Below are 27099 nucleotides of genomic sequence, written 5' to 3' on the forward strand. Positions count from 1 at the left end.
CCAAAGTATAGTGCCTGATATTTTATGTGTATATTCGCATATGCCCCAAGATGGGCTGTCAGTAATACATATAAAGGTTTAGAAATATGACTTGTGTACTAGAAAAATAGTCAAAATACCACTATAGTATAAAGAAAAAACATTTAAATATCACTAACTCTACCATCTCATTCCAAAGACTGACCCTTTGGTGAAGCATGTTAACAATAGGAGAAATCAAAATCAGAAATGGCCACAATGTACTCATTGCCAATTCAGCATTTCACCACATGTGAACTCACTGACAAAGGACACAAACCATGGGTATAAAAGGGACTATGATTTGAAGGGAAAAAAACCCTCTTCTACTTACACACAGTACAGTATCCTGACTTGTAAGCCAATGGAATCATATAAACTAACAACATGAGGCCTCTCTAGCCTATCTTCCACGTAAACACGTTATCTGGTATGTAAGTCCTAGGAGCAGCACCATGTTACCTTTCTTGACTTTCCATATTCTTCCCTTCCACACACTCTATATTCCAGACCAACAGAATAATTCTCTGTATTCTAAATATATCTTTTCTTTCCTGTTTCTGTGCCTTTCTTTGCTCATGCTGTGCATTATGCCTAGAACACCTTCCTTCTCCTATTCCTTACTCATGCTGAATTCCTACTCTTCCTTTAAAAACCAACTGGAATATTACTTCCTCCAGGCAGCCTTTCGTAAGTTGGCTTGGTCAGAACCCACCTTCACCCTAGAGCTCATACAACACTTTATGTGTACCCCTTTAACATGCTTATCATGCAATATTCTATCATGAAAGGTCTATGGATTGAATTCCATAAGAGCAAGGATCATGTTTAATCTACGTTTTGTTAATTTCCCCAATACTTAGCACAATGCTCATCACAAAGCAGGTGATTAATTATTTTTTGAATAAATGAGTGGGTCAAAGACATCTTACCATGACAGGACCCTTGCCCTAGAAAAATGGTTTTGGAAAATATTCATTTCCACAAAAGATGTCAATAAGTTCTAATTCCTCCCTCTTTCCACATTATTCCAGGCCTAACACTGTTTTCATCAAGTTGTGAGAATGAAGAGTTGGGAAAGGGAAAGGACAAGACCAGGAATGAAATCGGTGGTGATTTCCTCTCTTCCTCCAAAATTCCATTCAGTGACTCCACTAAGAGGTTTGTGATGAGCTATCCATGAATAGAGAAAAGACTAATCTTACAGGTGTCAGAGCTCCTTTTCTCTCCTGTATTATGTGTTTTTATAAAAACTGTTGAGCAAAGAAATGACAAATAATAAAAAAGTTGTCCCATAACAATTTTTATTACATAAGTTGTTCATGTGGTAAATGCAAGGAATAAACTGATGGAGGGTCTGTGGGCTCCACTAATATCACAGCCATAATAAACAGAAAGCAAAGAAGTCCTCTCTCTCACCCAAATATTGTAAAGGCCCCCAGTGGTGAATCTACAGGAGGACAAGAGTCCAAGAGGAATGACAGACAAAGATAAGTTTCATTCATTCAGGAATACCTACATCAACTGGATTACACATCCATGACAGTATCAGAGAAGTCTTCCCAGACATGTCATTATTACCCAAAGCTGGATAATAAGAACCCAAAAGGGGCTATTCAGAGTTCGAGTGTCAGAACTACTCTTCCTTTCTGGACCTCTTCCCCCAAGACAATTTTTCATTTCTTTGTCTCACTAGGAATCTTTGTCAGTAGGATTCAGATTGGCAAGGAAAATAGCTCTAGTTAGATTACATACTATTTTGTATTTTTTTACATGAATGCATGCTTGCAATGTATTCCAATAATCAAGACCTGACAGCAATAATCTAAACGAAGTAATGGTGGGTTTTTTGGGGTTTTTTTTTTTGAGGCAACTGGGGTTAAGTAACTTGCCAGGATTACACAGCTGGTAAACACCCCAGGCTACATTTGAACTCAGGTCCTCCAGGACCACTGCTCTATGCACTGTGCCACCTAGCTGCCCCACGAAGTACCATTTTTAAAGCTCCCTGTCCCAACAGAATTCACCAAGAAAACAACAGTCTCTAAAGGCAATAAAACAAGAGCCAAGCTAAAATTTTTAATTCTAGAATAAAATAAGGGGAGTAAGGAATTCACTGGTGTAGCATGCCTAATTTATTCATAAAGTGATTTCCTTCAGGAATAAAAATAGCAGACAAATCACTTCTCTGCACTGGCATAATATCACAAGTGGTGTAATACCACAGGCTATTTGCCAGTGGGCCCACGTCTGCTCCCTCTGTGCTTGTTGGGAGGCAGGGAGCCGCCCTTAGTCTACAGTCTTTTCCTGCTCTTTCAACAGCCACAGTAACCTTTTGTATCCTTCTTTCACTGGCCACATTCTGCCAAGGCTTCAGGGAATGAATTGCTAGCCAGGACTTGCTTGTAGCAATTTCTATTTGAGCACCCCAAATGATTTTACTGACGCAGTGGTTAACTACCTGCTGAGTCAGCAGCTAACATTGATTTTTATCCCAACAGCTGTTCATTCTACTGTTATAAGCCCTTCTTTCTTTTTTTAAAAAGATATATTTATTTTCTTTGAATGAAAGAATGTGAGATACCCTTGGATATTTTGTAAAATAGGCTTCATAATCAACTCAGCATTGTGGGATTATTAGCTTAGAGATCATAGCATCCAATTTATTCATTTTATAACAGAGGAAATCAAGGCTCAGAGCCATTAAGTGATTTAAAATCAGTGTTGAAAAAGAACAACTAATCCTATCTCCTCATTTTATTGATGATAAAATTTGGGACTAAGGAGATTATGTAACCACAGATAGCAGCAACGCTGAACTCAAATCCAGCACTAATGCTAAAAAACAAAACCAAAACATTTTCTTTTTACAAATCAGTCATATTGATAAATTTGCTGCACTTCTCTATCATAACTAATATGACTTGTGAATGATAGTGGTCGTAAAATAGCTAAAAAAGTTTTTGAATAAATAAATAATAAAATAATACAGAGGCAACCTGGAAAGGTCAGCACTTCACATTCTCATGCAGTATAAATAATTCTTTGCCAGGTTGCATCTTCCTTTACTTCAGTATTCCCTGAAAAGGGCATAACGTTCTTATCATTCTTAAAAATTTTGCACTGAATGAGTTGGAGTCACTATTTTTTCCACTGTCATCATAAAGCCAATCCTTTGCTTGGCATTTCTACATTTGACCAACCATCTCTTATCATCCAGCTGCTTTCTCTCACTCTCCCAATTAACTCCTCACACTCTCCAGTCAACTGATTGGCACATTACACTATAAACCAAGACCTCCATAAAAAAATGAATTTTTAACTCTGCACAAATTGGGTGATTATAGGGTTTCTAAGGACAGAATATACTCAGAAGAGAGAGCACAGACAATGAAGACATCATTTAATCCTGGCACCTGACACCCAATACTCCAATTCAATTCAACAAATATTTTAAAAATATTAGCTGTGCGCCTATGGCATGTGCTCAACCCTGGTAATACAAAGATGAAGCATTAGTCTGTATCCTCAAGAAACCTACAATCCAACGGGGAAAGGAGACATGACATACATAATCATATATGACAACTTCCTCAGCTACTCCCCAATTGATGGATATCCTCTCAATTTCTAATCCTTTGCCACCACAAAAAGAGCTGCTATAAATATTTTTGTATAAATAGGTCCTTTTCCCTTTTTGATGATCTCTTTGGGATACAGACCTAGTAGCAGTATTGCTGGGTCAAAGGGTATGCACAGTTTTATAGCCCTTTGGGAAGAGTTCAAAACTGCTCTCTAGAATAGTTATCAAACCAATTCACAATTCCAACAGTGCATTTGTCTCAATATTTCTTTAGGAGAATATTTCTGCTTGAAAACTGTCACCTAATAATATCTGAGGGGTTAATTCAGGAATGTTCTATTGAACATAGTTTACGTTTTTATCCTTGAATATTCACAAAAGACCATGTGAAGCCTTCCTGTACAAATCCTCTTTGATATCTCCTTCCCTTTTGGGGGGGGGTGTGAAGGTGGGGAGCATCTAGGATTGTGTAGCGCAAGACACTTCTATAATCAGCATTCTACATTGTATTTTGTATTTAATTACTAATTACTAATTTCACAAAGAGGCAGCATGGCATGGTGTAGTGGACAGAGCCTGCTAGGAAGACCTGGGTCCAAGTCTTGTCTATTATACATACTGGCTTTGTGACCCTGGGTAAGTATAATAATAATAACAAACATTTATATAGCACTTACCATTTGATCCTCACCATGGGAGATATACCTATTTTATAGGTAAGGAAACTGAAGCAAACAGAGGGTAAGTGACTTGCCCAGGGTTACATAGCTAATAGGTGTCTGAGGCTGGATTTGAACTCAGGTTTTCCTGACTCCAAGTCCCAGCACTCTATCTCAGTTCTCAAGACAACTCTCTAAAACTCTTAAGTTGCAGAGAAAACTCTAACATTGGCAAAAGGAGCCTCCTTACCTGGGAATTCCCTTTACCAAGGTAGTTACAAAGCCAATTTCAATTCCTGTTAAATTCACATTAGTTGACTGAATAAGTAATATACAGATGCTTAAGTGAAATAAGTATATAGCTTTAAAAATGACTGGGGGGGAGTAGGGTTGGCAAATTAGGTGTTTAAAAATGAAAAGCCAAATCTTTCAAAAGCTGGATGTTTTTTGCAAATGTTGAAATGCTGTATGAAAGGGGGATTTAGCTTGTGGGAGAATTATATGTTAAAAGACAGACAAAACTAAGTTTTATTAGCACAAGTAAAAGCTGCTTAAAACAAATTTGTTTTTAAAATGAAGGTGCTATTGATAGTTGCCCAACAGAAAGGGGAGAGGATGTGAAATGCTGGAATAACAGATAGGACTTGCTCCTTCACAAGGCTAGTCAGGTGAAGTAATGTAATATATATGTCATCCAGAAAGGGAGGGGGCGGGCGGGGGGGGTGTAATGTAAAATAGTAATAAATATGATATTCATCATGTAGCCTTCATGTATTCCAGTCACATTACCTGACTAAAGTCACTCAAGGATGAACTGGTATCTTGAGTTAATAAGCAGAATGACAGGGAGGATGCCAGCCTATTGGATAGCTCCTCTAAAGAGATTGCAAGGAAAGGCAGGGAAGAACTACATGGAATGAGAAGACAAGGAGAAAGGACTATCAATAAGGTCCCTCAAATAGCTAAAGTCACTCAACCTCATCCAGAGGCTTGACTTCTCCCAACTAGAGCAGAAATAGAAAGACTCTCTGACTACACAGTAAGCCAAGAAAACAGGAACAGGAGGAGCAGGTTGCTTTTTTGCCCCCAACAATAAAAGAACAGGTTTGACTAAGAAAATATGCAATAAAGATGTCAATAAAAATAACAGTTGAAAACGTAAAAAATCAGTATGCAGAGAATGAGGAGACACATTCCCAATCATTCTCCTTCATGGAAACCTCTCTGTACAGCTCTGTAGTCTTGAAAATAGTAGAAGTGGTAGAAATGTTATTCAAGTATTGTAAAGATGGCCCCATGAAGGAAGGCAGTGTGGTCTAGTGGAAAGAATAATTGATCAGCTTAGCAGATCTGCTCTCACCACTGCCTGGCATGAGACACTTTAGTTTTCTGGGCTTCAGTTCCTACAACTAAGAAATTAGGGGATTAGACTAGATCAGGGTTTCTAGAAGTTGGGCTCTAAGGGAATTTGTTGTCCTACAGGATGTGAAAAAGAGCTCTGTAAGAAAATTTCAGCTGCTTCTGCTGAAAGACTAGGAAAGATTATTGGATTTAGAAGTAGAAAGGATCTTTGAGATCATCTAGTCCAAGAGATGACCACTGATATACATGGAACAACGTGAGTATGATATTGGAGCTGGTAATCATGATCACTTATTGTCAATTTGTCCCTATTTTCTCCTTCCTCAGATTAATGGGGTATTTTGGCTAGGCTTCTTTCCAACCTTTTCATTTTTGATTAAACACTTTAATTCCTCCCCCCAAGTATTCCTATTTAGAACATCAGTTCTTACTATAACATTTACATCATAGCATTTATCGTAGAAAATGAGAACACAGACTTTTAGAATATAACTCCTATTAGAACCAGCTCACCCCTCGGCCCTCTGATTATCTAATTTAATGCCCTATGTGACCCTTGAAGACATCAGGGTTCTGAAGGGATATCTGTTTCTCCTCTCTCTATTAGAATATAAGCACATTATGATTGTATAGTACTTTCCAATGGCTCAAACTGATTTACCTTTTCAAGTTTCTCTTAATTCCTCCCTCTGCATTTCAAAGTTTCCACTAAACTTTGGTCTTTCATTGAAAATATGTGAAAGTTCAATATTCTACTAACCTTACATTTTTCCCCAGTATTCTTCCCCAGACTATATTCAGGTTTGCAGGGTAAATTACTCTTGGTAATAAACTTTATCATTTTCCTTCTGTAATACCATATCCCAAATTTTCTTGTCCTTTACAAGATTAGCTGGCAAGTCTGCTGTGATCTTGACTGGAGTTCTTGGGTATTTGAACCCTTCTTTTTGACTGCCTGCAATATGTTCTTTCACTGGGAATCTCTAGATTTTGGCTATGATATTCCTGAGAGCCTTCATTTTAATCAAGTCAATAAGCATTTATTATGTGTCGGGCATTGGGCTAAATGCTAGAGTTATAAAGAATTCAAGAAGTGACCAGTAGATTCTTTCTTTTTTCACTTAGCCCTCGGGTTCTGGACAGTTTTCATTTATGATTCCTTGAAATATGTTATGTAGGCATTTTTGGGGGGGGTCATAGTTATCAGGGAGTCTGATGATTCTTTTGGGGGGGGGTGAGGCATTTGTGGTTAAGTGACTTGCCTGGAGTGACACAGCTAATGAGTGTCATGTGTCTGAGGCCACATTTGAACTCAGGTCCTCCTGACTCCAAGGCGAGTCTGATGATTTTTAATCTCTCCTTGACAAATTTTTTGGGTGAGCTGTTTTTGAAAGTCTCTTCTAATTTTTTTCCATCTTTTGATTTTAATGTAATTTTTTCTTGTTTTGTAGAATCACTGATTTCTATTTGGTTTATTCTAATTTTCAGAGAGTCCATTATTTGGGTAAGAGTTTCTACTTTCTTTTGTAAGTTATTTATTCTCCTTCCAGTTCTTTCTGCCAGAACTTATTTCACTTATAATTACTATATAATTATAATTACTACAGAATTATAATTATAAATACTTTTTGTCATGCTTGTGACCAAGCTAATTTTTTCTTAAAGTTGGGTTTGTAATTATTTTGGAGTTGTTCTCTTCATCTCAGTTTGTCTCTTGGGTATCTCTAGATCCATGCTATTTCTTCATATTTGGCATCTTGTTTTTTCATAGTTCTAGCCTTAGTTTACGATTTGGTACTTTTGTCTCTGGGCCAACTGTGCGTTTGGATGGGCTGGTAGAGCCTTGTTTGATCTTGACCTCATTTTCATAGGCTCATAGTATGATCACAGACTTAGAGATGTTGCTGTTGCTTGTCTTTCATTTTCAAAGAGGATCATAACATCTAGACTTAAAGATGGGAGGGACCTTAGAGACATCTTAGAGGCCACTGAGTCCAAACTTCACATTTTTTATGGATGAGAAACCAGAGCAGAGTGGTGTGGTGATTTGCCCAGGGTCACACATCTAGTTAAAGTCTGGGCTGGTATCTGAGCCTAGATATTCCTGCCCCTCCCCCCATTTTCTATCCATTACACCATGCTGCTGGCTTCTGCTTCCCCCAGTATTTCTGTATTCAGAGAAACAGCAGGTTTCAGGACCCCTGGTCCCTCAAGGTTTTGAGTGCTGAAACCTTCTGGCAATAGAGGGGCAATCCCAGTTGGAAGACTGACAGTTTCTAGCCCTGTGTCCTTCAGTTACTGCTGCCAGAGGGCTATGGCTTTCCATCACCCTGCAGTTTCTCATCTGGGGAATACAGTTTTCCTGGGTCCAGAGTCCTTGCTGCAGGCTTCAGATTCTCCCAGGGCATCTCTAGTCCATACTGACACATTGCTGACTTATTTGTGTTCTTTCTCCCTTGTCTAGTATCTTTTGTTGTCCTTTTGCACAGTCCTAGGCTAGACAGGACTTAATTTACTTTGTTTTGGGATTTCTTAATCATTATTCAGTCTAGTGCTCTTTTTTAACTCTTTGGCTGGAGTACATGCATGGGAGCTGAGCCCTTCTATGACTATTCATGCCACCACCTAAGTCCACCATGCCCTCCCCTGAAGACTTAGCATCTTAGCAGGACCTCCCAAATTTGGTGCTCTTCTGGCAGAGCTTGTGATGGGTTGCCTCCATGCCAAAATGATGATTTTGAGTTCAGACATCTTAGCATATGCCTTCATCTTAATGGACAATTGCGATTTTCCTCATCTGCAACATATTATATAACACATGTCTACTTACACTTTCTGCCTTGGGTTATAAACCCAGATAACCAAGGCTGTTAGAACTGTGTGCTAAGGAAAAAAATAAGGCTCTGACTAAGGACTTAAGGATCTCTCCTGAGGACCAAGGGAAGCTAAGTAATGGTAAAACACTGTGACAACTATTTTGGAGCTCCTCCTTCCTCACTTCATTTTCAAGTTAAGAGGCTATATTGTAGACCAGGGATAGGGAACTTGTGACCTCGAGGACACATGTGACCCTCTAGGTCCTCAGGCGTTGCCCTTTGACCTGAATCTAAACTTCACAGAACAAATCCCCTTAATAAAAGGATTTGTTCTATAAAACTTGGACTCAGGTAAATGGCCGCACCCAAGGACCTAGAGGGCCATATGTGGCCTCAAGACTGTAGGTCGCTCACCCCTGCAATGCAGACAGTTAGATGTCAGGAATTCTGATCTCTTGTTACTTATTCAAGGATAAAAAAAAATCTCTGCACAGTTTTTAGTACATAGTTTACTGATCCCCTCTGAGGTCCTTTCCACCTCTCGATCTAGGGACGAAATGGCTGAGAACCTAGATAGCTCTATCTTGATCTGAACCTCCATCTTAACTCAAACACCAAATTAAATTAAAGCTAAAATAGCATTAATCTTTTCTTCTTTCAGATAAGAGATGGGTTGTTCCTTCTGTTGACACACTTTCTCCTTAGATGTCCTGTCTTTAAATGTGATGATCACTATTCCTCCCTCTCCTGTATTTTAATTCTTTTAAGGTTTGGGGTTCCATCTAAAAAGAGAGAATAATGATAGCAAAAGAGAATAGAATGAGTCACTTCCAGATGTGTTGGGGTACCAGCTGTTTGCAGAGATACTACAAAGCAACATGGTGTAGTAAAAAGGGTTGTGTTCAGAGGCATTTCAAATTGCAACTCTTATCACTTACTACTAACTAATGTGACCTTTGAAGTCATTTAACCTTTCTGGGCCTCACTACCTCAGCTGGCTCATCTGTAAGGGGACTGAACTAGCTGATCTCTAAAGTCCCTTTCCAGATCTAAAATCTATGAGTCTATGATAATTAGGACTAATACTGGGGTTCCAATGTGAATGCTATCCAACTTTCTTCTCCTCTTTTATATATATGATCATTTCTTTATTTCTTGTATCTCATAAAATTTATATTGTCCGAAGTCTCTGACATTTAAACAGAATCCTTAACACTACAAATTTATTCCTATTTTCCTAATCTGCCCCTAATAAAAAGCAATCAGTTGCTCTTCTCTTTCCATATAGTATGTTACCTTACACTTGAAGACTATTAAGTCCCAATCTTGTTTTTGCTTTCCATGTTAAAACTTCTAACTCCTTTAATGAGTGTTTGTTTGGGGCAGCAGCAAAAAGCTTAAATTTTAAAGTCATGATGACAGTCTATAAATATAAACACATATACACACGCCTCCCCTTCTATTTTCCGTAAAATGTTGCCAAATAGGTGTATTGTCACAAAAAGCTGGGAAATCAAATGAGTCTCGAGTCACTAAATGGGTTATTTATGATTGGGTGTAATTAAATAATCAATGTGTCTAAACAAGCTTAAGCTGGAGATTTTAAAATTTAACACTTCTACATAGAAAAGTAATGTCCAGATAGACAAATCTGAAGCTTCCAAACTCCAACAAGCTATTCCCTTGCTAGGACGTATACTTATTAACTCCTATACACCTACAACATAATTTCATCAGCTGGCATAGATAGCACTTAACTATTTAGGCCTGATTAAGGCTATAATTTTAAAGAAAGAAAATCCTTGCAATTCTATCAGAAACATCCCTCACTCACCTCCTAAGGTGTAGTTATAAGTTCTACTAACAGATCTAGAAACCCAATAAACATTACAGAATATAATATATTTAAACCAATTCCTCTTATGCAGGAAGACCAATATCAAAAGAATGGAGCTTCTGGAAGCCAAGGATTCTAGCATTCATAGAAATTACTGGCAACAACAGGAAGAGCTATTAGTCACAGAATTATAATCACAGAACGTAACAATAAACGAAGGCTTTTCCCATAGCATGGGGTAACTAACTTTCTGGTAAGGAAATATTCAATTCCTCATAAGAATCCTCATAAACAGAAGGTAGAAAGGGGGCCAGATGGCCTTCCAAGGGATGGGGAATAGCCCTCAAAACATGGGACAAAGGTATAATGGGCAGCCTCTGGCAACTCAGATTTCCTCAGGCAGCCATTTTTAAATGCCTTAAATGAGCCTGCTGAGGAATCTTGCCCCAGAGCTTACCTGTGCATATTCTCTCTCAATTGCAGCCTTCTTCTGACTGAATGTCCTAAAAAAGAACAAACATTTATTACAAAAAATCACAGTAAATAAATAAACTCAGAGAGGAAAAAAAAACAACTTTCAAACATTCCCTGTAACTCACCAAGGAGTAAAGGGAAAATTATAGAAAAGAATTTCACCATCTTATTATAAATAAGTTTCTCAATAATCAACATATATCAATACTGAAGCTATCTCCTCCACTCTAATGATTTACCAGACTGACTCAACTCAAAAGGTAATATCATTAAGTAACTATGACTCCATCCCAAAATAGATATTCACATGTCAAAGTGAATATTGAGTTGTCAGGTGAGGTTTATTTTTCTCCCCAAATAGGAAAAGGATAGTGCAGGGGTGTGAAACCTGCAGCCTTGAGGCCACATGTGGCTCTCTAGGTCCTCAAGTGCAGCCTTTTGACTGAATCCAAACTTCACAGAACAAACCTCCTTAGTGAAAGGATCTGTCTTGTTTCCCCACCCCTGGTTGTAGACAAACCAAGGAACAACCAAAATTTCTTACTTTTCACTTTCATTTGGCTTTACCAATATTGACAAATCTTTATTCTGCCACTGGAAAACAGTATTTAGAACTCACTGAAATCTTATAGGCCCTTTACATATAAACACACTATAAAGAAGGGATGTGTGGACCCCCAAGATAGATTTCAAGGAGTCTAGGAATTTGAACAGGAAAAAAAAATGACATTGTTATTTTCACCAACCCTTCACTGGCAATTTGCTTTAATTATTTAAAACCATTACTCTGAGAAGGGGTCCACAGACTTTACCAGACTGACTACCAAAGGGGTCCATGGCACAAAAAATGTTCCGAATTCTGCTAAAATGGAACATCTGTTTCTAACACTTTACTAGAAATAATGAGTAAAACTACAGAGAAAACTTACAAGACTCGTGACTACTTAGGGATATTGTAAGGTGACTTATCTATAGTTAAATTTCTTATGCAGCAAATTTCTTCATTATACTCAAGTTGAGCAAAAAGATTTTCTCAGACTTCTCTGAACAAGATTATGAAAACAAGTTGTTATAACCATTTCAAACAGCAGTCATCATACACTTTCGTATTTCAAAAAGATTCATGATTTCATCCATGTATCCTCTCTACCAACACAAATCACAACCTTTCCACACTTTAGTAGACAATCTATAGTTAGTATTACCAAAAACTAATAATAATTAAATCATGACCTAGTACCCAACCCTCACTATAATGTATTTAGTCTGATTCACAGATGATGGAGTGGGGGGTGGGCGTAGTGCCTGTACTCTGGCTGTAGTCCTAATTTGCCCCAACCCACCATTCTACCCTTGTATCCCTCAGCTCTAAACAGCAAAGTTTTACCTTATCTTGCCTAGAATTTCCTGGCTACACACTATTGTGTGCAGATTAGCACCTCCACGGAGGCCACCTCCCACCTGCAATGCCCATTTGTTAACTCCTCTTTGTGGGTTGTCTTCATCCATTAGACTGTGAGCTCCTGGAGAACAAGGAGTATTTTACTTGCTTATATTTGTATCCTAGTGCTTAACACTGTGCCTGATACACAGTAAGCACATAATCAATTATCCATCTATCTATCTAGCCAGCCAGCCAGCTTAGCTTGCTTTTTGACCTCACTAGCTTCCAAGGGTGTAAGTATTACTTCTTTGCTGATTCCCAGATATCCAGACCTAGTCTCTTGCCTGAGCTCTCTCCAGTCCCACATCACCAAACGCCTCTTGGACAGCTCAAAATGGATGTCATATAAGCATCTCAACCTCAACATGTACAAAGCAGAACTCGTTATCTTTTCATCCTCTTCCCAGCTTTCCTGTTACTGTTAAGGGCATTACCCCCAGTCAAGCAGGCTTGCAATCTCAGTTTCATCCTCAATTGACTCCTCACTTAACTCACCTCAACTAACCAATGTCTGTCTTGCAGAGTCTTGCTTCTACTGTCATGCCTTCTCTCTATTTAGCCACATCCTGGTATAGGCCCTCATTATCTCACAACCACATGATTATAAAAGCCTTCTGGTGGGTCTCCCTGCCTCAAGTCTTTTCCCACTCCAATCCATTCTTCACTCAGCTACCAAAGTGATTTTCCTAAAGTACAGTTCTGATCACGTCAACACCCCCTCACTCATAATAAATTCTAAGAGATACCTATTACTCCTAGGATCAGATGTAAAATCCTGCTGGACATTTCAAGTCCTTTATAACCTGGCCCATTTCTGTCTTTCCCATCATCTTACACTTTACTCCCCTCTACCTCCTATACAATTCGGCCCACTGGCCTAATTACTGTTTCTCAAACAGGATACTCCATTTCCCATTTTTACCGACTGTCTCTCATGCTTGAATGTTCTCCCTTCTCACCCCAGCCTCCTAGTTTCGCTGGCCTCCTTTAACACTCAGTTCAAATGTCATCTTCTGCAAGAGGCCTTTCCTGGTTGGTCCATCCCACATCCCATTCCCCTTCCCATTGCTAGTGACTTCTCTCTGAGAATACCTTAAGTTTATACTGTACAGTATATATTTTCTATGTGCACAGTTATTTACATGTTGTCTCCCTTATTAGAATGTGAGCTCCTCAGTGGCAGAGTTTTTCCATTTCTTTGTATTCCCAGCCTTTAGCATAGTGCCTGACACAGAGTAGACACATATATACTTCTCAATTGACTGTCAGTCTGCATCTGTCCTGGTAGCCTCTGCATCAAGTAGAATCTGCTAAAGTTTGCACTTATCCAGCAAAGCCTTTAAGAACCTTAGGTCCCTTCCAAGACACAATGAGACATCGAATTAAGATTTATTATAATTCAAAGAAACTGCATTGTTCCTTTTCCCTTTCTGCATGATTCCTCCCTCCCCAAGTTAGAGTTGGGATGAAAAAAGTTGCACAGATTCTCAACTAATACTATTTCACCAACTTCAAAACAAATGTGTAGGGAAAAGACATTTAGTGTGTACCAGGATGCAAAACTAACATACATTAGCTGATACTTTTTTTAAACACCTGGTAGCACCCTGCATGATTCTAGGATTATAAGCCCATAGACTGAGAGCTGTAAGGAATCACAGAGATCATCAAGTACAACTCCTTCATTTTGCAGAGATCTAGGTGGCCTTTCCAAAAGTCTGGTATGTTGGAGAGCACATCTTTACAATCACAGAACTCACTAAAAGGTTTACACCTAAGCTTCCCTTAGGCTTGTTGGGTGACATTTTTTTTTAAGCAATTGATTCAACACAGCAAAATATCAGCTTAAAGGCTCTCTTCCAACAGGGTGCCTTTCATGTATATGTCAAGATCCCTTCAAAAATGTTAACAACAGAGATAATTTTGTTTCAGGAAACTCTAGTTATTAATATCTGAGGAATAAAACAGCCTTGTCAAGGGTGTTTGCTACCATCATGGAGGGTGTCCAGCACAAGAAGGATTCCCTACAGAAGGTAAGATGCTTCAGATATTCCTGTTTGTGGATAACATTTTTCTGATTGTATCAAGTGTTAGACCACTGCAGAGTACCCTCAATGAGATCCATAAATCACTGAAAGAGCTTACTCACACATGGAAAAATAAAGTAGACAGAAGCCATCTCTATGCAGTAGGATGGACCAATTACCTATATATACCTATACAGACGTAGATATAGATACACACACACACACACACACACCCCCTATATATACATCCATCAGTACCTCTAACCACCTGAGTGACTACAGGCAAGTTACTTAAGCTCTTAGCCTCCATTTTCTCATGTATAAAATGGGAACTTTGAACTAGATTTTCTCTGAGTTTCTTTTTATCTCTAAATGTCTGACCTTATCCTTTTTAACTTGGCATCAAGTCATTCTCAAATGGTGATGTTTTAATAGTCTCCAAGAAAAAAGAACTTAGGTTTCATTTTGTTTTTTTAATATTTTGAAAATATGAATGGTAGACAATCTAAACAGGAGATACAGCATTTACAACTGCCATGAAACATACAGGTCTCTTCTTAGTCCTCCCTTTTTCTAGGGGAAGAAAATTAATCATGTTGCCAGAAATGACATAGTACCCAATTCTTAAACTTTTGTATTTTTACGTTAGCTTTTAACATACAGGATGAATCTAGGAAGACAACTGAGGGAAAATCAAGTGGAGCCTTTAAAAAGAAAAGGATGTATTATATACTTTGAAAAATGTTCTAGAGGGGCAGAGCCAAGATGGCAGAGTGAAAGCAGTGACTTGCTTAAGCTCTCCCCCAAACCCCTCCAAATACTCATAAAAAATGGCTCTAAACAAATTCTGAAGCAGCAGAACCCACAAAAAGACAGAGTGAAACAAATTTCCAGCCCAAGACAACCTGGATGATTGATCAGAAAGGTGTATTGAGACGGGCTGGGAGCACAGCCCAGCGCAGCGTGGGCACACAGGCCTCAGCGTGGGTGCGCAGGCCGCTGCAACTATCTGAAAGCCATGATCAAAAAAAGAGCCTAGACATCATCTTTCAAGAAATTATCAAGGAAAACTACCCTGATATAGTAGAACCAGAGGGCAAAATAGAAATTGAAAGAATCCACAGATCTCCTCCTGAAAGAGATGCCCAAAGGAAAACTCCTAGGAATATTGTAGCCAAATTCCAGAGTTCCCAGGTCAAGGAGAAAATATTACAAGCTGCCAGAAGGAAACAGTTCAAGTACTGTGGAAACACAATCAGGATAACACAAGATTTAGCAGCTTCTACATTAAAGGACCGCAGGGCATGGAATATAATATTCCTGAGGGCAAAGGAGATAGGATTACAACCAAGAATCACCTACCCAGCAAAACTGAGTATAATCCTTCAGGGGGAAAAATGGTCATTCAGTGAAATAGAGGACTTTCAAGTATTCCTGATGAAAAGACCAGAGCTATAAAATTTGACTTTCAAATACAGGACTCAAGTTGAACATGAAGAGGTAAACAGGAAAGAGAAATCATAAGAGACTTATTAAGACTGAACTGTTTACATTCCTGCATGGAAAGATGATATTTATAACTCATGAGACCTTTGTCAGTATTAGGGTAGTTGAAGGGAAAAAATTATATGTATGTATATAGATAGACAGACAGACAGACAGACAGACAGACAGATAGATAGACAGATAGATAGACAGACAGACAGACAGACAGATAGAAGGCACAGGGTGAGCTGAAGATTAAGGGGTCATATCTGGAGAATAAAATTGAGGGATGAGGGAGGATTATACTCGGAGAAGAAGAAAGGGAAAGGTAGAATGGGGTAAATTATCTCACAAAGAAAAAACAGAAAGGAAAAGTCTCTTACAATGGAGGGGAAGCAGGGAAAGGTGAGAGGGAATGGGTAAATCTTATTCTCACAGGACTTGGCTTAAGGAGGGAATAACATACACATTCAATTGGGTATGGAAGTTTGCCTTGCCCTACAAGAAAACAGGAGGAGAAGGGGACAAGAGAGCAAGGGGATGATAGAGAGGAGGGCAGACTGGAAAAGTGGGTAATCAGAAGGAAATAAATACTTCTGAGGAGGAACAGGGTCAAAAGAAAGAATAGAATAAATGGGAGGGCAGAATAGGATTAAGGGAAATAGAGTCAGTTTTTCACAGCATGTCTACTATGGAAGTGTTTTGCATAACTGCACATGTACAACCTATGTTGAGGTGCTTGCCTTTTCAATGAGAGTGGGTGGGGAAGGAGGAAGAAAGAAAATTTGAAACCTAAAGTTTTAAAAACATATGTTTAAAAAAAAAGTTTTCACATGCTATCAGGAAATAAGAAATACAGGAAACGGGATACAGAAGTCTATCCTGCCCTACAGGAAAATAGAAGGGGAGAGAGAAAGAAAAGAGGACAGACTAGGGGAAGGGATATTCAGAATGCATGCCATCTTGGGGTGGGGGGAGGGTGAGATGGGGTGAAAATTTGAAACTCAAAAACTTGTGGAAATGAATGTTGAAAACTACAAATAAATAAATTTATATTTTAAAAAATGTTCTAATAAAAAAATGTTCTAATGGTCTGAATCTCATATTTTGAAAAGAATTTCTTTGTTCAGTCAATATTACAGAGTACCAATTCAACTTCAGTTGCCTGCCTGACCAAAAAGCAAGATGCCTTCCCTATGTAGGATAGATAGCTCTACCAGTGTATAAAAAAGTAACTCTATTTTCTTTTAAAAGTGTTATTTACAGGATTATACTTAGACCTAGCACATAACTCAAGAGACCATATAATCAATCATTTTGTAACTGAAGACCAGAGAAAGATAAAAGGACCTGTTCAAATTAATACAGGCAAACCAAAATTCAAACCCAAGTCCTGTGACTCCAAATTCACTTTACTTTCCCCTGCACTAACAGATTTAGCGGTCATTTCAGAATCAACCACATTATAGTCATGAACAAATAGATTTGAACAAAAATTTCTTTAAAACCTAGAAAAAAAAAATAAAGATGAGAAGCCTGTTCAGTGTTTTTCAGTTTTTTGATGTTTTCAGTGTTCAATTTCAGGAGCTCCAAGCTGACCTGTTTAAAGCAAGACAGGTAAATCATTTAACCTTTCCGGACCTGAGATGCCTCGCCTGCACAATTAAATAGCCTCTTAAAGTTCTTCCCAGATCCAATTCCAGTGCTCCTATGAGAGTGAGAGAGAGAGAGAGAGAGAGAGAGAGAGAGAGAGAGAGAGAGAGAGAACAGTAGAAAAACTGACTCTATTACAGACATTTCCTAAAGAAGTTAAACCAATGCAACACAACTGCCACAACCAAAAGACTGAAAGTGTCAACCAACACTTACTCCCCTTGGTAAATGGAAAGCCGTAACCATGGAAAGGGCTGCACTAGTTTTGTTTTACAAAACACGAAGGAAAGAAGACAGAAAACTGAGCAATATCACCTCTGAAAAGAGTTTGAAAGGAGGACAAAATGAGCCTGCAGAAAATTTAACATCAGATTCGGCTAAACCAGACTGTCGTATTCATAAATGAAACTAGAGGAGGCCAACAAACAGAATAAAGATAAAACAAATCTATCACCATGTTTACAGTGGTTTATTTTCGGTTTTGATTGGGGTTTTTTTTTCGGGGGGGGGGCTAGGCAATGGGATTAAGTGATTTGCCCAGGGTCACACAGCTAGTGAATGTTTTGTGTCTGAGGCCAGATTTGAACTCAGGTCCTCCTGAGTCCAGGGCCAGTGTTCTATCCACTGCCCCATTACAGTGATTTATTTTCAACAGCAATAACAGTAGAACCACAATGATTAGATTGGGTACACTTCTGTAATTGGAGGAGACACACCTGTAAAAGCACAAGGGATCAAGACCTGAGATAATTATTTACCTGTCTATATTCAAAACGTATTTGTGGGCAGATAAGTAATGAAGCAAGAAAATGACAAAAGAATGCAAAAAATCACAAACAGAACTTTTACCACCCTAAAGGAACCAAGATGACATTAGCAACCACCAACCCATATATCTCCTGACACTGGTTAATTAAAACATTTAACTTTTAATATACACAATGCAGCCTTGAAAGCTCTCTTCCACCAAGGTATCTCTCAAGAGAATATCAAAATGATGAAGACTCCACACAAGACTCAACTATACATTTAACTTTATTCAACAATTGGCTAAACAATGACATGAAGTAAGGTATTAATTAAAGACCTATATACTTCAGCATTTACCAATGTCATGGAAGCTGTCCCTCCATTAAATCCCCCCAAAAAGGGGAGGTGGGGCGCACTTCCCACTTCCCACTGATGTTAAGGCTTTCTATTTCTAATTCACAAATGACAATATATTAACTGCAATAAGCAGCCCACAATTAGAATCACAGAATCTTCTTCCCCGTGGCTCAATGCTCCCAAATCTATTCTTCATCCTCATCATGACCTTTATTTATTTAATCCCTCCATCCAAACCTCTTCTCCCAGAGCATCCCTGCTCTGGTCTCACTTTCCTCCATTCTCAGTCTTCGTACCAATACAACTATGCATTACTATTCTTCGTGTTTAAATGAAGTCAATAAGCCAATATTAAGTACTTACTATGTGCCAGTCACTGTGCTAAGCCCTGTGCATATAAAAAAGGGCAAAAACACTATCACCACCCCCAAGGTATCCTCAGTCTGACAGAGAAGACAACATGTAAATAACTATTCAGTTACAAGATGTATACAGGGTAAATTGAAGGCAATTTCAGAGGGAAAGACCAGCACTGAGTGGGGCTAAAATAAGGCCAATTTCTCAGATAAAGGTCTCATCTCAAATATATGGAGAACTTTTGTCAAATTTTTAAGAATGAATCATTCCCCTATTAATAAACAGTCAAAGGATATGAACAGGCAATTTTTGGATGAAGAAATCAAAGCTATATGTAATCATATGAAAAATGCTCTAAGTCATTTTTGATTAGAGAAATGCAAATTAAAACAACTTTGAGATATCATCTCACATCTACCAGATTCAGTAGAATGACAGTATGGGAAAATGACAAACGTTGGAGGAGATGTGAAAAAATCGGGACATTAAAATACTGTTGATGGAACTGTGACTGATCTAACCATTTTGGACAGCAATCTCGAATTATGCCCAAAGAGTTATAAAACTGTGTATATATACCCTTTGACCCAGCAATACTACTATTAGGTCTGTTTCTCAAGGTGATCAGGGAAAAAGGAAAAGAACCTATATATGCTAAAATATTTCTAGTAGCTCTCTTTGTGGTGCAAAACGGAGAAATCCGAGAGGATGCCTATCAACTGGGGATTGGCTAAACAAGCTGTCATATATGATTGTGATGGAATACTACTGCGCTGTAAGAAATAATAAGCAGGGGCTGTTAGGTGGTGCACTGGATAGAGTCAGGTCCTAGAGTCAGGAGGACCCGAGTTCAAATCTGGCCTCAGACATATAACACTAGCTGTGTAACCCTGCACAAGTCACTTAACCCTATTGCCTAGCAAAATAAATAAATAAATAAAATAAAAATAAAATAAAATTTCTTTTAAAAAAAGAATAAGCAGGCTGAGTTTTAGAAAAATATGTAAAGAATTGTAAGAAATAATGAAGAGTGAAATGAGCAGAACCAAGAGACTACTGTACACAGTAACAGCAATACTGTTCAAAGCATAGCTGTAAAGAACTAAGCTGTTTTGAGTATTAAAAATATTCAAATCAACTAGAAAAGACCTATAAGGGAAGACACTATCCGCCTCCAGAAAAAGAACTGACAAATTGAAATATGCATAATGAGAGAGAGAGAGAGAGAGTGAGAGTGTGAGTGAGTGAGTGTGTGTGTGTGTTAGAGAGAGAGAGAGAAAGAGAGGGAAACGGTAGCTTTCTCTAGTATAGGGTGAGGGAGCGGGGAGAAGAAGACAGTTTAGAACTAAAAATGTAACAAAAAAAATCAATTAAATCTTTTTTTAATAGAAAAACCACCTCTACACTCAAGGAGCTCTCAGTCTAATGGGGAAGACAACATGCAAATAACTATTCAGTTATAAGATGTATACAGGGTAAATTGGAGGCACTTTCAAAGGGAAGAAGGCACTAGACCTGAATGGGTTAGGAAAGGCCTCCACTGTTCCCTTGTAATACTACCATTCACATTCTGTTAATCTTCAACCTGGAGTTTCCCCTACCATTTGCCTTCTCTGTTCCTAATCCCATAATGCTGTAGAACAGAGGAACAGAACAGAGGAAATCACACAACTGTGCCAACCAATCTCTAAGAATGCATACTATCTAGTCTCAACTGGGCCCTTATTGCTAACACAACATTATTTTCATCCCTTCTTCAAGAATTCAAAATCATTTTATCTTCAATCATCCTATCTTCATTTGCTCCAGTCTCTCAGAAAAAAGTAGCCACTCTTCTTATCAAGGCTAACTCCTCTACTTGGGTCCATATTCTCCCCCATCCAGGCCCATTCCTCCAGGAGTGCAACACAATAATTATTCCCCTTCTCTTCTTTCCAACCTCTTCCTATATACAGGCACTCCTTCCCAATATTTACAGATATGCTCAGCTCTTTTTCATTCTTTTACAATCTAGCTTTTGACCTTACCCCTCCTCTATCTACTGAAAATGTACCCTTAAAACTTACCAAAGATTTAACTGTTAAATATTAGATCAAAGATCTTTCCTTAGTCCTCACCATCCTTGATGTCTCTGTCACTTTTGACACTGCCAATCACATTCTTTGTCCTGGACGCTCTCTCCTGGTCCTTCTACTTGTGTGACCACTCTTTGCTGGTTAGTCATCCATTTCCTATTCCCAAGTATTGGTGTCCCACAAGGTTCTGTCCGGACTCTCTTTTTTCCCCCTCTCGTGGCGATGCCAACTGTTCCCCATGATTTCAAAGATCATTTTTACATAGATCACTGTGTACTCTGTCCTGGTCACATATCTGGAATTTTATGTTAAATGCTAAGCACCACATTGGAACTGACAAGCTAGGCAGCCTCCACAGGAAGCTGCCCTGAGAGATCATGCCAGCCTGATTAACTTCAGGAATTGGGGATATTTAGGCTGGAAAAGAAAACACTTAAGGAGGCACAACAACTGTCATCAAGCATGTGAAGGACTGCTATGTGGAAAACAGATGAGACCTGTTTGGTGTAGCTAAGTACAGTGAATAAAAGCCATGGGTGGTATTAAGGCATCAAATTAAAAAAAAAACTTTTGTACTATTAGAACTTTCCAAAAGTAGAAAGGGCTATCTTCATCTGGTGCCTCCAAATGAAGGCTGAATAAGATTTGTTGGATGTTAGAAAGACCATAGCAACCCCTAATTACATCCCTCAATTCCCATCCCATATACTTAACTATCTACTAGATATCTTCACCTAGATGTCCCATCAGTATTTCAAACAGTCTATATCTCTCCTCTAAATATACCTAGTCAAAATGGCTTCATCAAGAAAAGATAATGCCAGGTTACCCCTATTTCCTTACCTCTTCTAATAACTTTTATTTGTGTCTTTATTTTTGAAAAAAATCTGAATTTTTCCTTAATATTCACCTTCCCACGCCCTTCAATTTTTTTGTTGTTGTTGTTTTACAAAGGAAATTTTGAGCACAATTGAGCTAATAAAGCAAATGTGTTTTCCATACCTCTCATCCCCCCACCTCCTTAGAAAGGGGAGGGAGGGAGACAAGTGAAAAAGAGGGGAACTCTTTTCTTTGAGTTCTTGATTGGTCATTGCTTTAATTTGAGTTTGGTAGCTTATTTCATTTTCTGACAGATTTATGAAGACTGGTAGATTAGGAAATGTCTTGGACAACAGTTTTTTTCCTAGATTTATGCAAAGCATCTGACAATATTTCTCATGCCATTCTGTGGACAAGATGAAGAGATATAAGCCCAAAGAAAAAGTCATTAATGATTCAGTGTCAACTTGGAAGGTCTCTAGTGGTCCTGGCACTGTTTAACATTTTAATCAATGATCTGGATAAAGGCAAAGATGGTATACTTCTTAAATTTGTTGATTATACAAATCTCCGAACAACAGCTAACACATTATATGACAATTGAAAGATTTCTACTAGGTAGAACATTGGACTAAATCTCATAAGAAGAAATGTAATAGAAATAAATGTAAAGTCTCATACTTGGGTTCAAAAAAAACTTCACAAGAACAAGATGGAGGAGGCATGACTAGTTAGCAGTTCATCTTGGATGGCAAACTCAATGCATGGAAATAATGCAATGGCACCCCAAAAAACTAATGCAATCTTGGCTACATTTTAAAGTTTAAAATCTTTGGGTTAGCTATATTAAGAGATAAGTGACCAAGACTAAAAAGATAATGTATTCACTGCTCTGTCTTGGTTCATATCAAATTTGGAGCACTGAGTTCAGTTCTGAGTACAACATTTTAGAAAAACTATTGAAGGGCTGGAAAGTATCCAGACAAGGGCAACCAAGACAGTGAACATAAAGATATCAACAAATGAAAATTGGTTGAAGGAACCAGGGACATCTAGCACAGAGAAGAGAAAACTTGGGAGGAAATACGATTTCTGTGCTCAATATGTGAAAGCCTGACACATAGATGAATTAGGCCTGTTATGCTTAGTGCCAGAGGGCAGAACTAGGAACAATTTGAAATGTGGTGAATTTAAGCTTGATACAAAATTAAAACTTTGTAATAATGAGAACTCTCCAGAAACGGACTAAGCTGCCTCAGAATATATAATGGATTCCATGTCCTGTGAGATCTTTAAGCAAATGCTTCTTCCCACTCCTGTATCCCTTGAATACCCTGCAAATACCAGACTAGGCAAGATGAAGGAATATCTCAACGCACAAGGCTTAACTACTTGACCCAAGTCTAGTCTAAAACTACTTTTGAGATTCTAGGACCAGGGAAGGAAATGCTAGTCATCAAGTCTACCAATTGGCAATGGTCCTAGAGGCCCAAATTATGCTTGAAGGGAAACACAGAGAACACGATCATTAGTTTCAATAAGCTTGGTAATTAGAGCTCTTTCTCTCATCTTCTTGCCCTGACCCTGATCAATCCATCCATCCAAATCTTAAAGACTTGATGTCAGAAACCTGTGTTCTAGTTTGGCCACTTAGAAGCACTGTGCCTTGTAAATAAAGATATTTAACCAATATTTATTTAATTAAATGTGTGACTTCAACTATGAAAATTGCTAAGAGGCCATTTTTAGTTTTGACATAAGGGAAAAACTACCTAAAAATTAAAGCTATCCAAAAGTAGAATGGGCTTCCAGCCTCCGGATAACAAACTGGGTCCAGATTTGGGAATAAAAGGAAAAGATTTGGCCGGGACCAATTGACCATACGTATTGGCGCTAATGATAAAAATCTCCACGTGTGCTTTCGAGCCTAATTTGAACCTTTAGAACCACTGCTAATTGTTAGACTTGATGGATAACATTATCAGTCTCAAAAGCAGACCTAGACCATACTTACAGCATTTGGGAAATTACATAGTTTTTTAGTTTGTCTATTTATAATCCCAAACTAACTTGTTACACAAAAGCTCATCGCTTTAATGTCCATGGTCTATTGGCTAGGAATATTGAAACCTATGAATCTATGAAAAATTAGAACCACAAACAACCAAAAGAACAATGGCAATTTGCACAACAAACACAAATAGGTTATAGCACAGCAGAACAGGATTTAGTTTGGAAAGAACGTTAAGGATCACAGAATAATAATCGATCCAACGCCGTCATTTTATAGATGAGAAAATTGAGGCCCAAAAAGGTTGTGACTTGCCCAATGAAACATATGTAATAAGAGTGGCAAAACTTGAATCCCAAGCCAGATTTGCCTCCAAACAGTGATCTTTCCACTACACCATGTGAGTTGTTACTAAGAACAACTGATGTGTAAAAATCTAAGTAAGAGAAATCATTAGACACATGTACTACCAGAAAAGCAGGTGGGCCAATCAGGTAACAAGATCAAGGCATCAGACAATCAACTTGAATGACAGCTAAGTGGCACCATGGTGCACAGAACACTGGCCCTGAAGTAAGGAAGATCTGAGTTCAAATCCACATTCAGACACTTACTAGCTGTGTAAACCTGGAAAAGTCAAATAACTTCGGTCTGTCCAGTTTCCTCATCTGTAAAACAGGGCTAATAATAGCACCTACCTCCCAGGCGGTTGTGAGGATCAAAGGAGGTAATAACTGTAAAGCATTTAGCACAGTGCCTGGCAAATAGTAAGTGTTATATAAATGTTAGCTAGTAGGGGTGGGGGGGTAGCGATAGTGATAGTGGTGGTGGTGGTGGTGGTGGTGGTGGTGGTGGTGGTGGTGGTGGTACTAGTAGTAGAAGTACCTGTTCTTCAATACTTCAAGTATTTCTACAGATCTGTGATTACATGGCTAAGGGTACATCTCTATCCACATCTTAATAGATGGTTTCGTGAGTTACTGTGGCCACTTTGATGATGTTCTTCTACACTACTCAGACAACAGCTATACAGTATACTGATGGGCCACTACAAAACCCTTCTAGGTTGTAATAGAACCTGTCAGATCTTGGCATGCTCTGCTGGCACAGCCTTAGAGAATTGAGGGTCAGTCCCATGCTACAAGGATTCAGTGGAATTCATAATTCTAGCCTATTTCAAAATAGAACAGAATTCTAGATCCCGGGATATAACGAAAATCTCTGTGAAAGATACACATGTTGTGCCATCAATTTCCTTGACTGACTTTAATTAGTACAGTGAAGTTCCTCATTTTCAGGAGCACTATTAGTCATCTTACAAGTCTGGGGAAATTTAAGCTAACACCATTCATTCCTCTGGTCAGATGCAGGAATGCCAAGAATGTAAAGTCCCCTAATATACAGGCTTTAAGTCCCTGAACCTAGAATTCTCAGCACATTCTGCTCTTTCAGAAGCACAAAGCTAATGGGCCTTTCCATCCTTAAATTTAGAGGGTCACCAATTCTTTTGCCTCCCCCACTCCAAGCATTAAGGGAAAAGACTTTTATAAAAACAGACCTTGGCTCACTGCAGTTCAAGCTCTCAGCTGTTAGTATTTAGACAGCCAGTCCTCAAGGCTCATTATGGTTCTTTTAGCCACAGGAAGGGCTAGAGAGCTGGCAGTAACAGCAGGCTAGCACTTAAGAAAAAGATCCACAAAGGAAAAATGCAATGAAAACAGTGTCTTGTCATGGAGCCTCTAATGTAAGAACCAAAGAAAAGAGGTAGGGGTAGGGGTAGGGATAGGGGAGAGACTAGTGATATGCTAGTGATCTAGACCATCTAATAATAGTCTAATTACTTTCAGATCAATAATAAATTGTTAGGAGCAATCTGCTCCCTGCCCATTTCCAAGTTACTTCCATGAAATGGAACAAAAAATCAGCTTAAAGATATGGAAGTGTGGGGGGAAATATAAACAGAGGCCTCTTTTTTATTCATCCAAACACATCCTACTATCTCTACACCCAGACTAATTTTAATAAGGAGGTTAAAAAAAAAGTTCTGCAGAGGACTTATGGGTCAGCCCCATAGCGATCTGTCCAGCACTGAGCTTCACCCTTCTAACAATATGGAGAAAACAGAACTTTCAGAAAAAATCGGTTAAAATGAGTAAAGGAACTTAAGAAATCTGTCTGTGAAGAAAGTTAAGAATAGGATGGCCATCCATTGCTTTTGATGCTTCAGCAATAATCTTGACTGGGGAAAGGAGGCCAATCCATATGCCAAGATGATGGTCCTTCTAGTTCTTAATCTACAATCTACAATAAATTCTTCCTGCTACAATTTAAGCCAGATGAAAGAGACCATATGTTAACAACCATTTGTCTAGTTGGGAGGCAGCATAATGCAGTGGGGGAAAGACTTTACAAAAATGAAAGGCTGTATAATATGCAACAAGTCTCCAGACTCTACTGGACCTCTCAGAGTCCTTATCTGTAACATAAAAGGGTTAGACTAAATGATAATGAAGGTCCCTTCCAATTATAATAATTTATGAATCTATCTAAAATCCATTATTTTATTCTTTCCCTCTATCATTCAATTCTAAACTAAAATATGTGTTATTTGGATTTTGAGTACCTTAGGAGAATAAGATTATAGATTCAGAGTTAAAATGGGATTTGGAGGTCATCTAGTCAAACCATATCAATTTACAGATCAGAAAACTGAGGTCCAGAGACCTTAAGTGATTTGCCCATGGTCAAAAACATAGCAAACAGCAGAGCCAGAATCTGAATGCAGATTCTGACTCCAAATAGAGCACTCTTTCCATTACATCATGTTGCCTCAAATAAAACACAAACAGCTGAAACACTACTAATTTTGAAACTGGCCAAGATCTACAGGCCTTTTTCATCTGTCCTGTCTAAACCTCAGAAGAGATCCTTCAACATTATGAAATGCAGAAACTTATCACCAAGTAGGCCATGTCACATAGTAAAAGGCATTCAAGTTTTCCACCCTTGTATTAGTTCAATTCAATCATTAAGGAAGTACCTACTACACGTAAGGCACTATGCTAGGGACTGGAAATAAAAAGACAACAAACTAAAAAATGTACCTGCCCTAAAGGAGCTAAAATTCAACTGGCAGGTAAACATGTAAACAAATAAGTAAATACAGGAAAACATGAGGAGGGAGAGAATACTAACAAGTTTATCACAGAACAAGGCAAATAAGATGAGCCTTAAAGGATTCTGAAAGAAATAAGCAAAGAAAAAGAACAGATGAAGGACAGCCTGTGCAAAGGTTAGAGGAAAGGGATGAAATACTGAGTTTAGAGAACATGTAGCCCAGCTGGCCAAAATGTGAGAGTTTGTGAAGAGTAA

The 27099-nt window shown here is 38.4% G+C and overlaps 1 protein-coding gene across 2 annotated transcripts in view; it reads right to left on the bottom strand.

The window, feature by feature from the left end:
• The window catches only part of FCHSD2 (FCH and double SH3 domains 2), a 356033-nt gene that overhangs the window by 273179 nt on the left and 55755 nt on the right, over positions 1 to 27099 (bottom strand). For both annotated transcript variants that reach the window (XM_020989616.2, XM_078156892.1), the window contains exon 3: positions 10733 to 10778. In XM_020989616.2, coding sequence (XP_020845275.1) covers positions 10733 to 10778 — 46 coding nt within the window. The remainder of the gene's footprint in view (positions 1 to 10732; positions 10779 to 27099) is intronic.

This window comes from Phascolarctos cinereus, unplaced genomic scaffold, assembly GCF_003287225.1.
Source record: "Phascolarctos cinereus isolate Bilbo 61053 unplaced genomic scaffold, phaCin_HiC Scaffold_726;HRSCAF=1367, whole genome shotgun sequence".
Lineage (NCBI taxonomy): Eukaryota > Metazoa > Chordata > Mammalia > Diprotodontia > Phascolarctidae > Phascolarctos > Phascolarctos cinereus.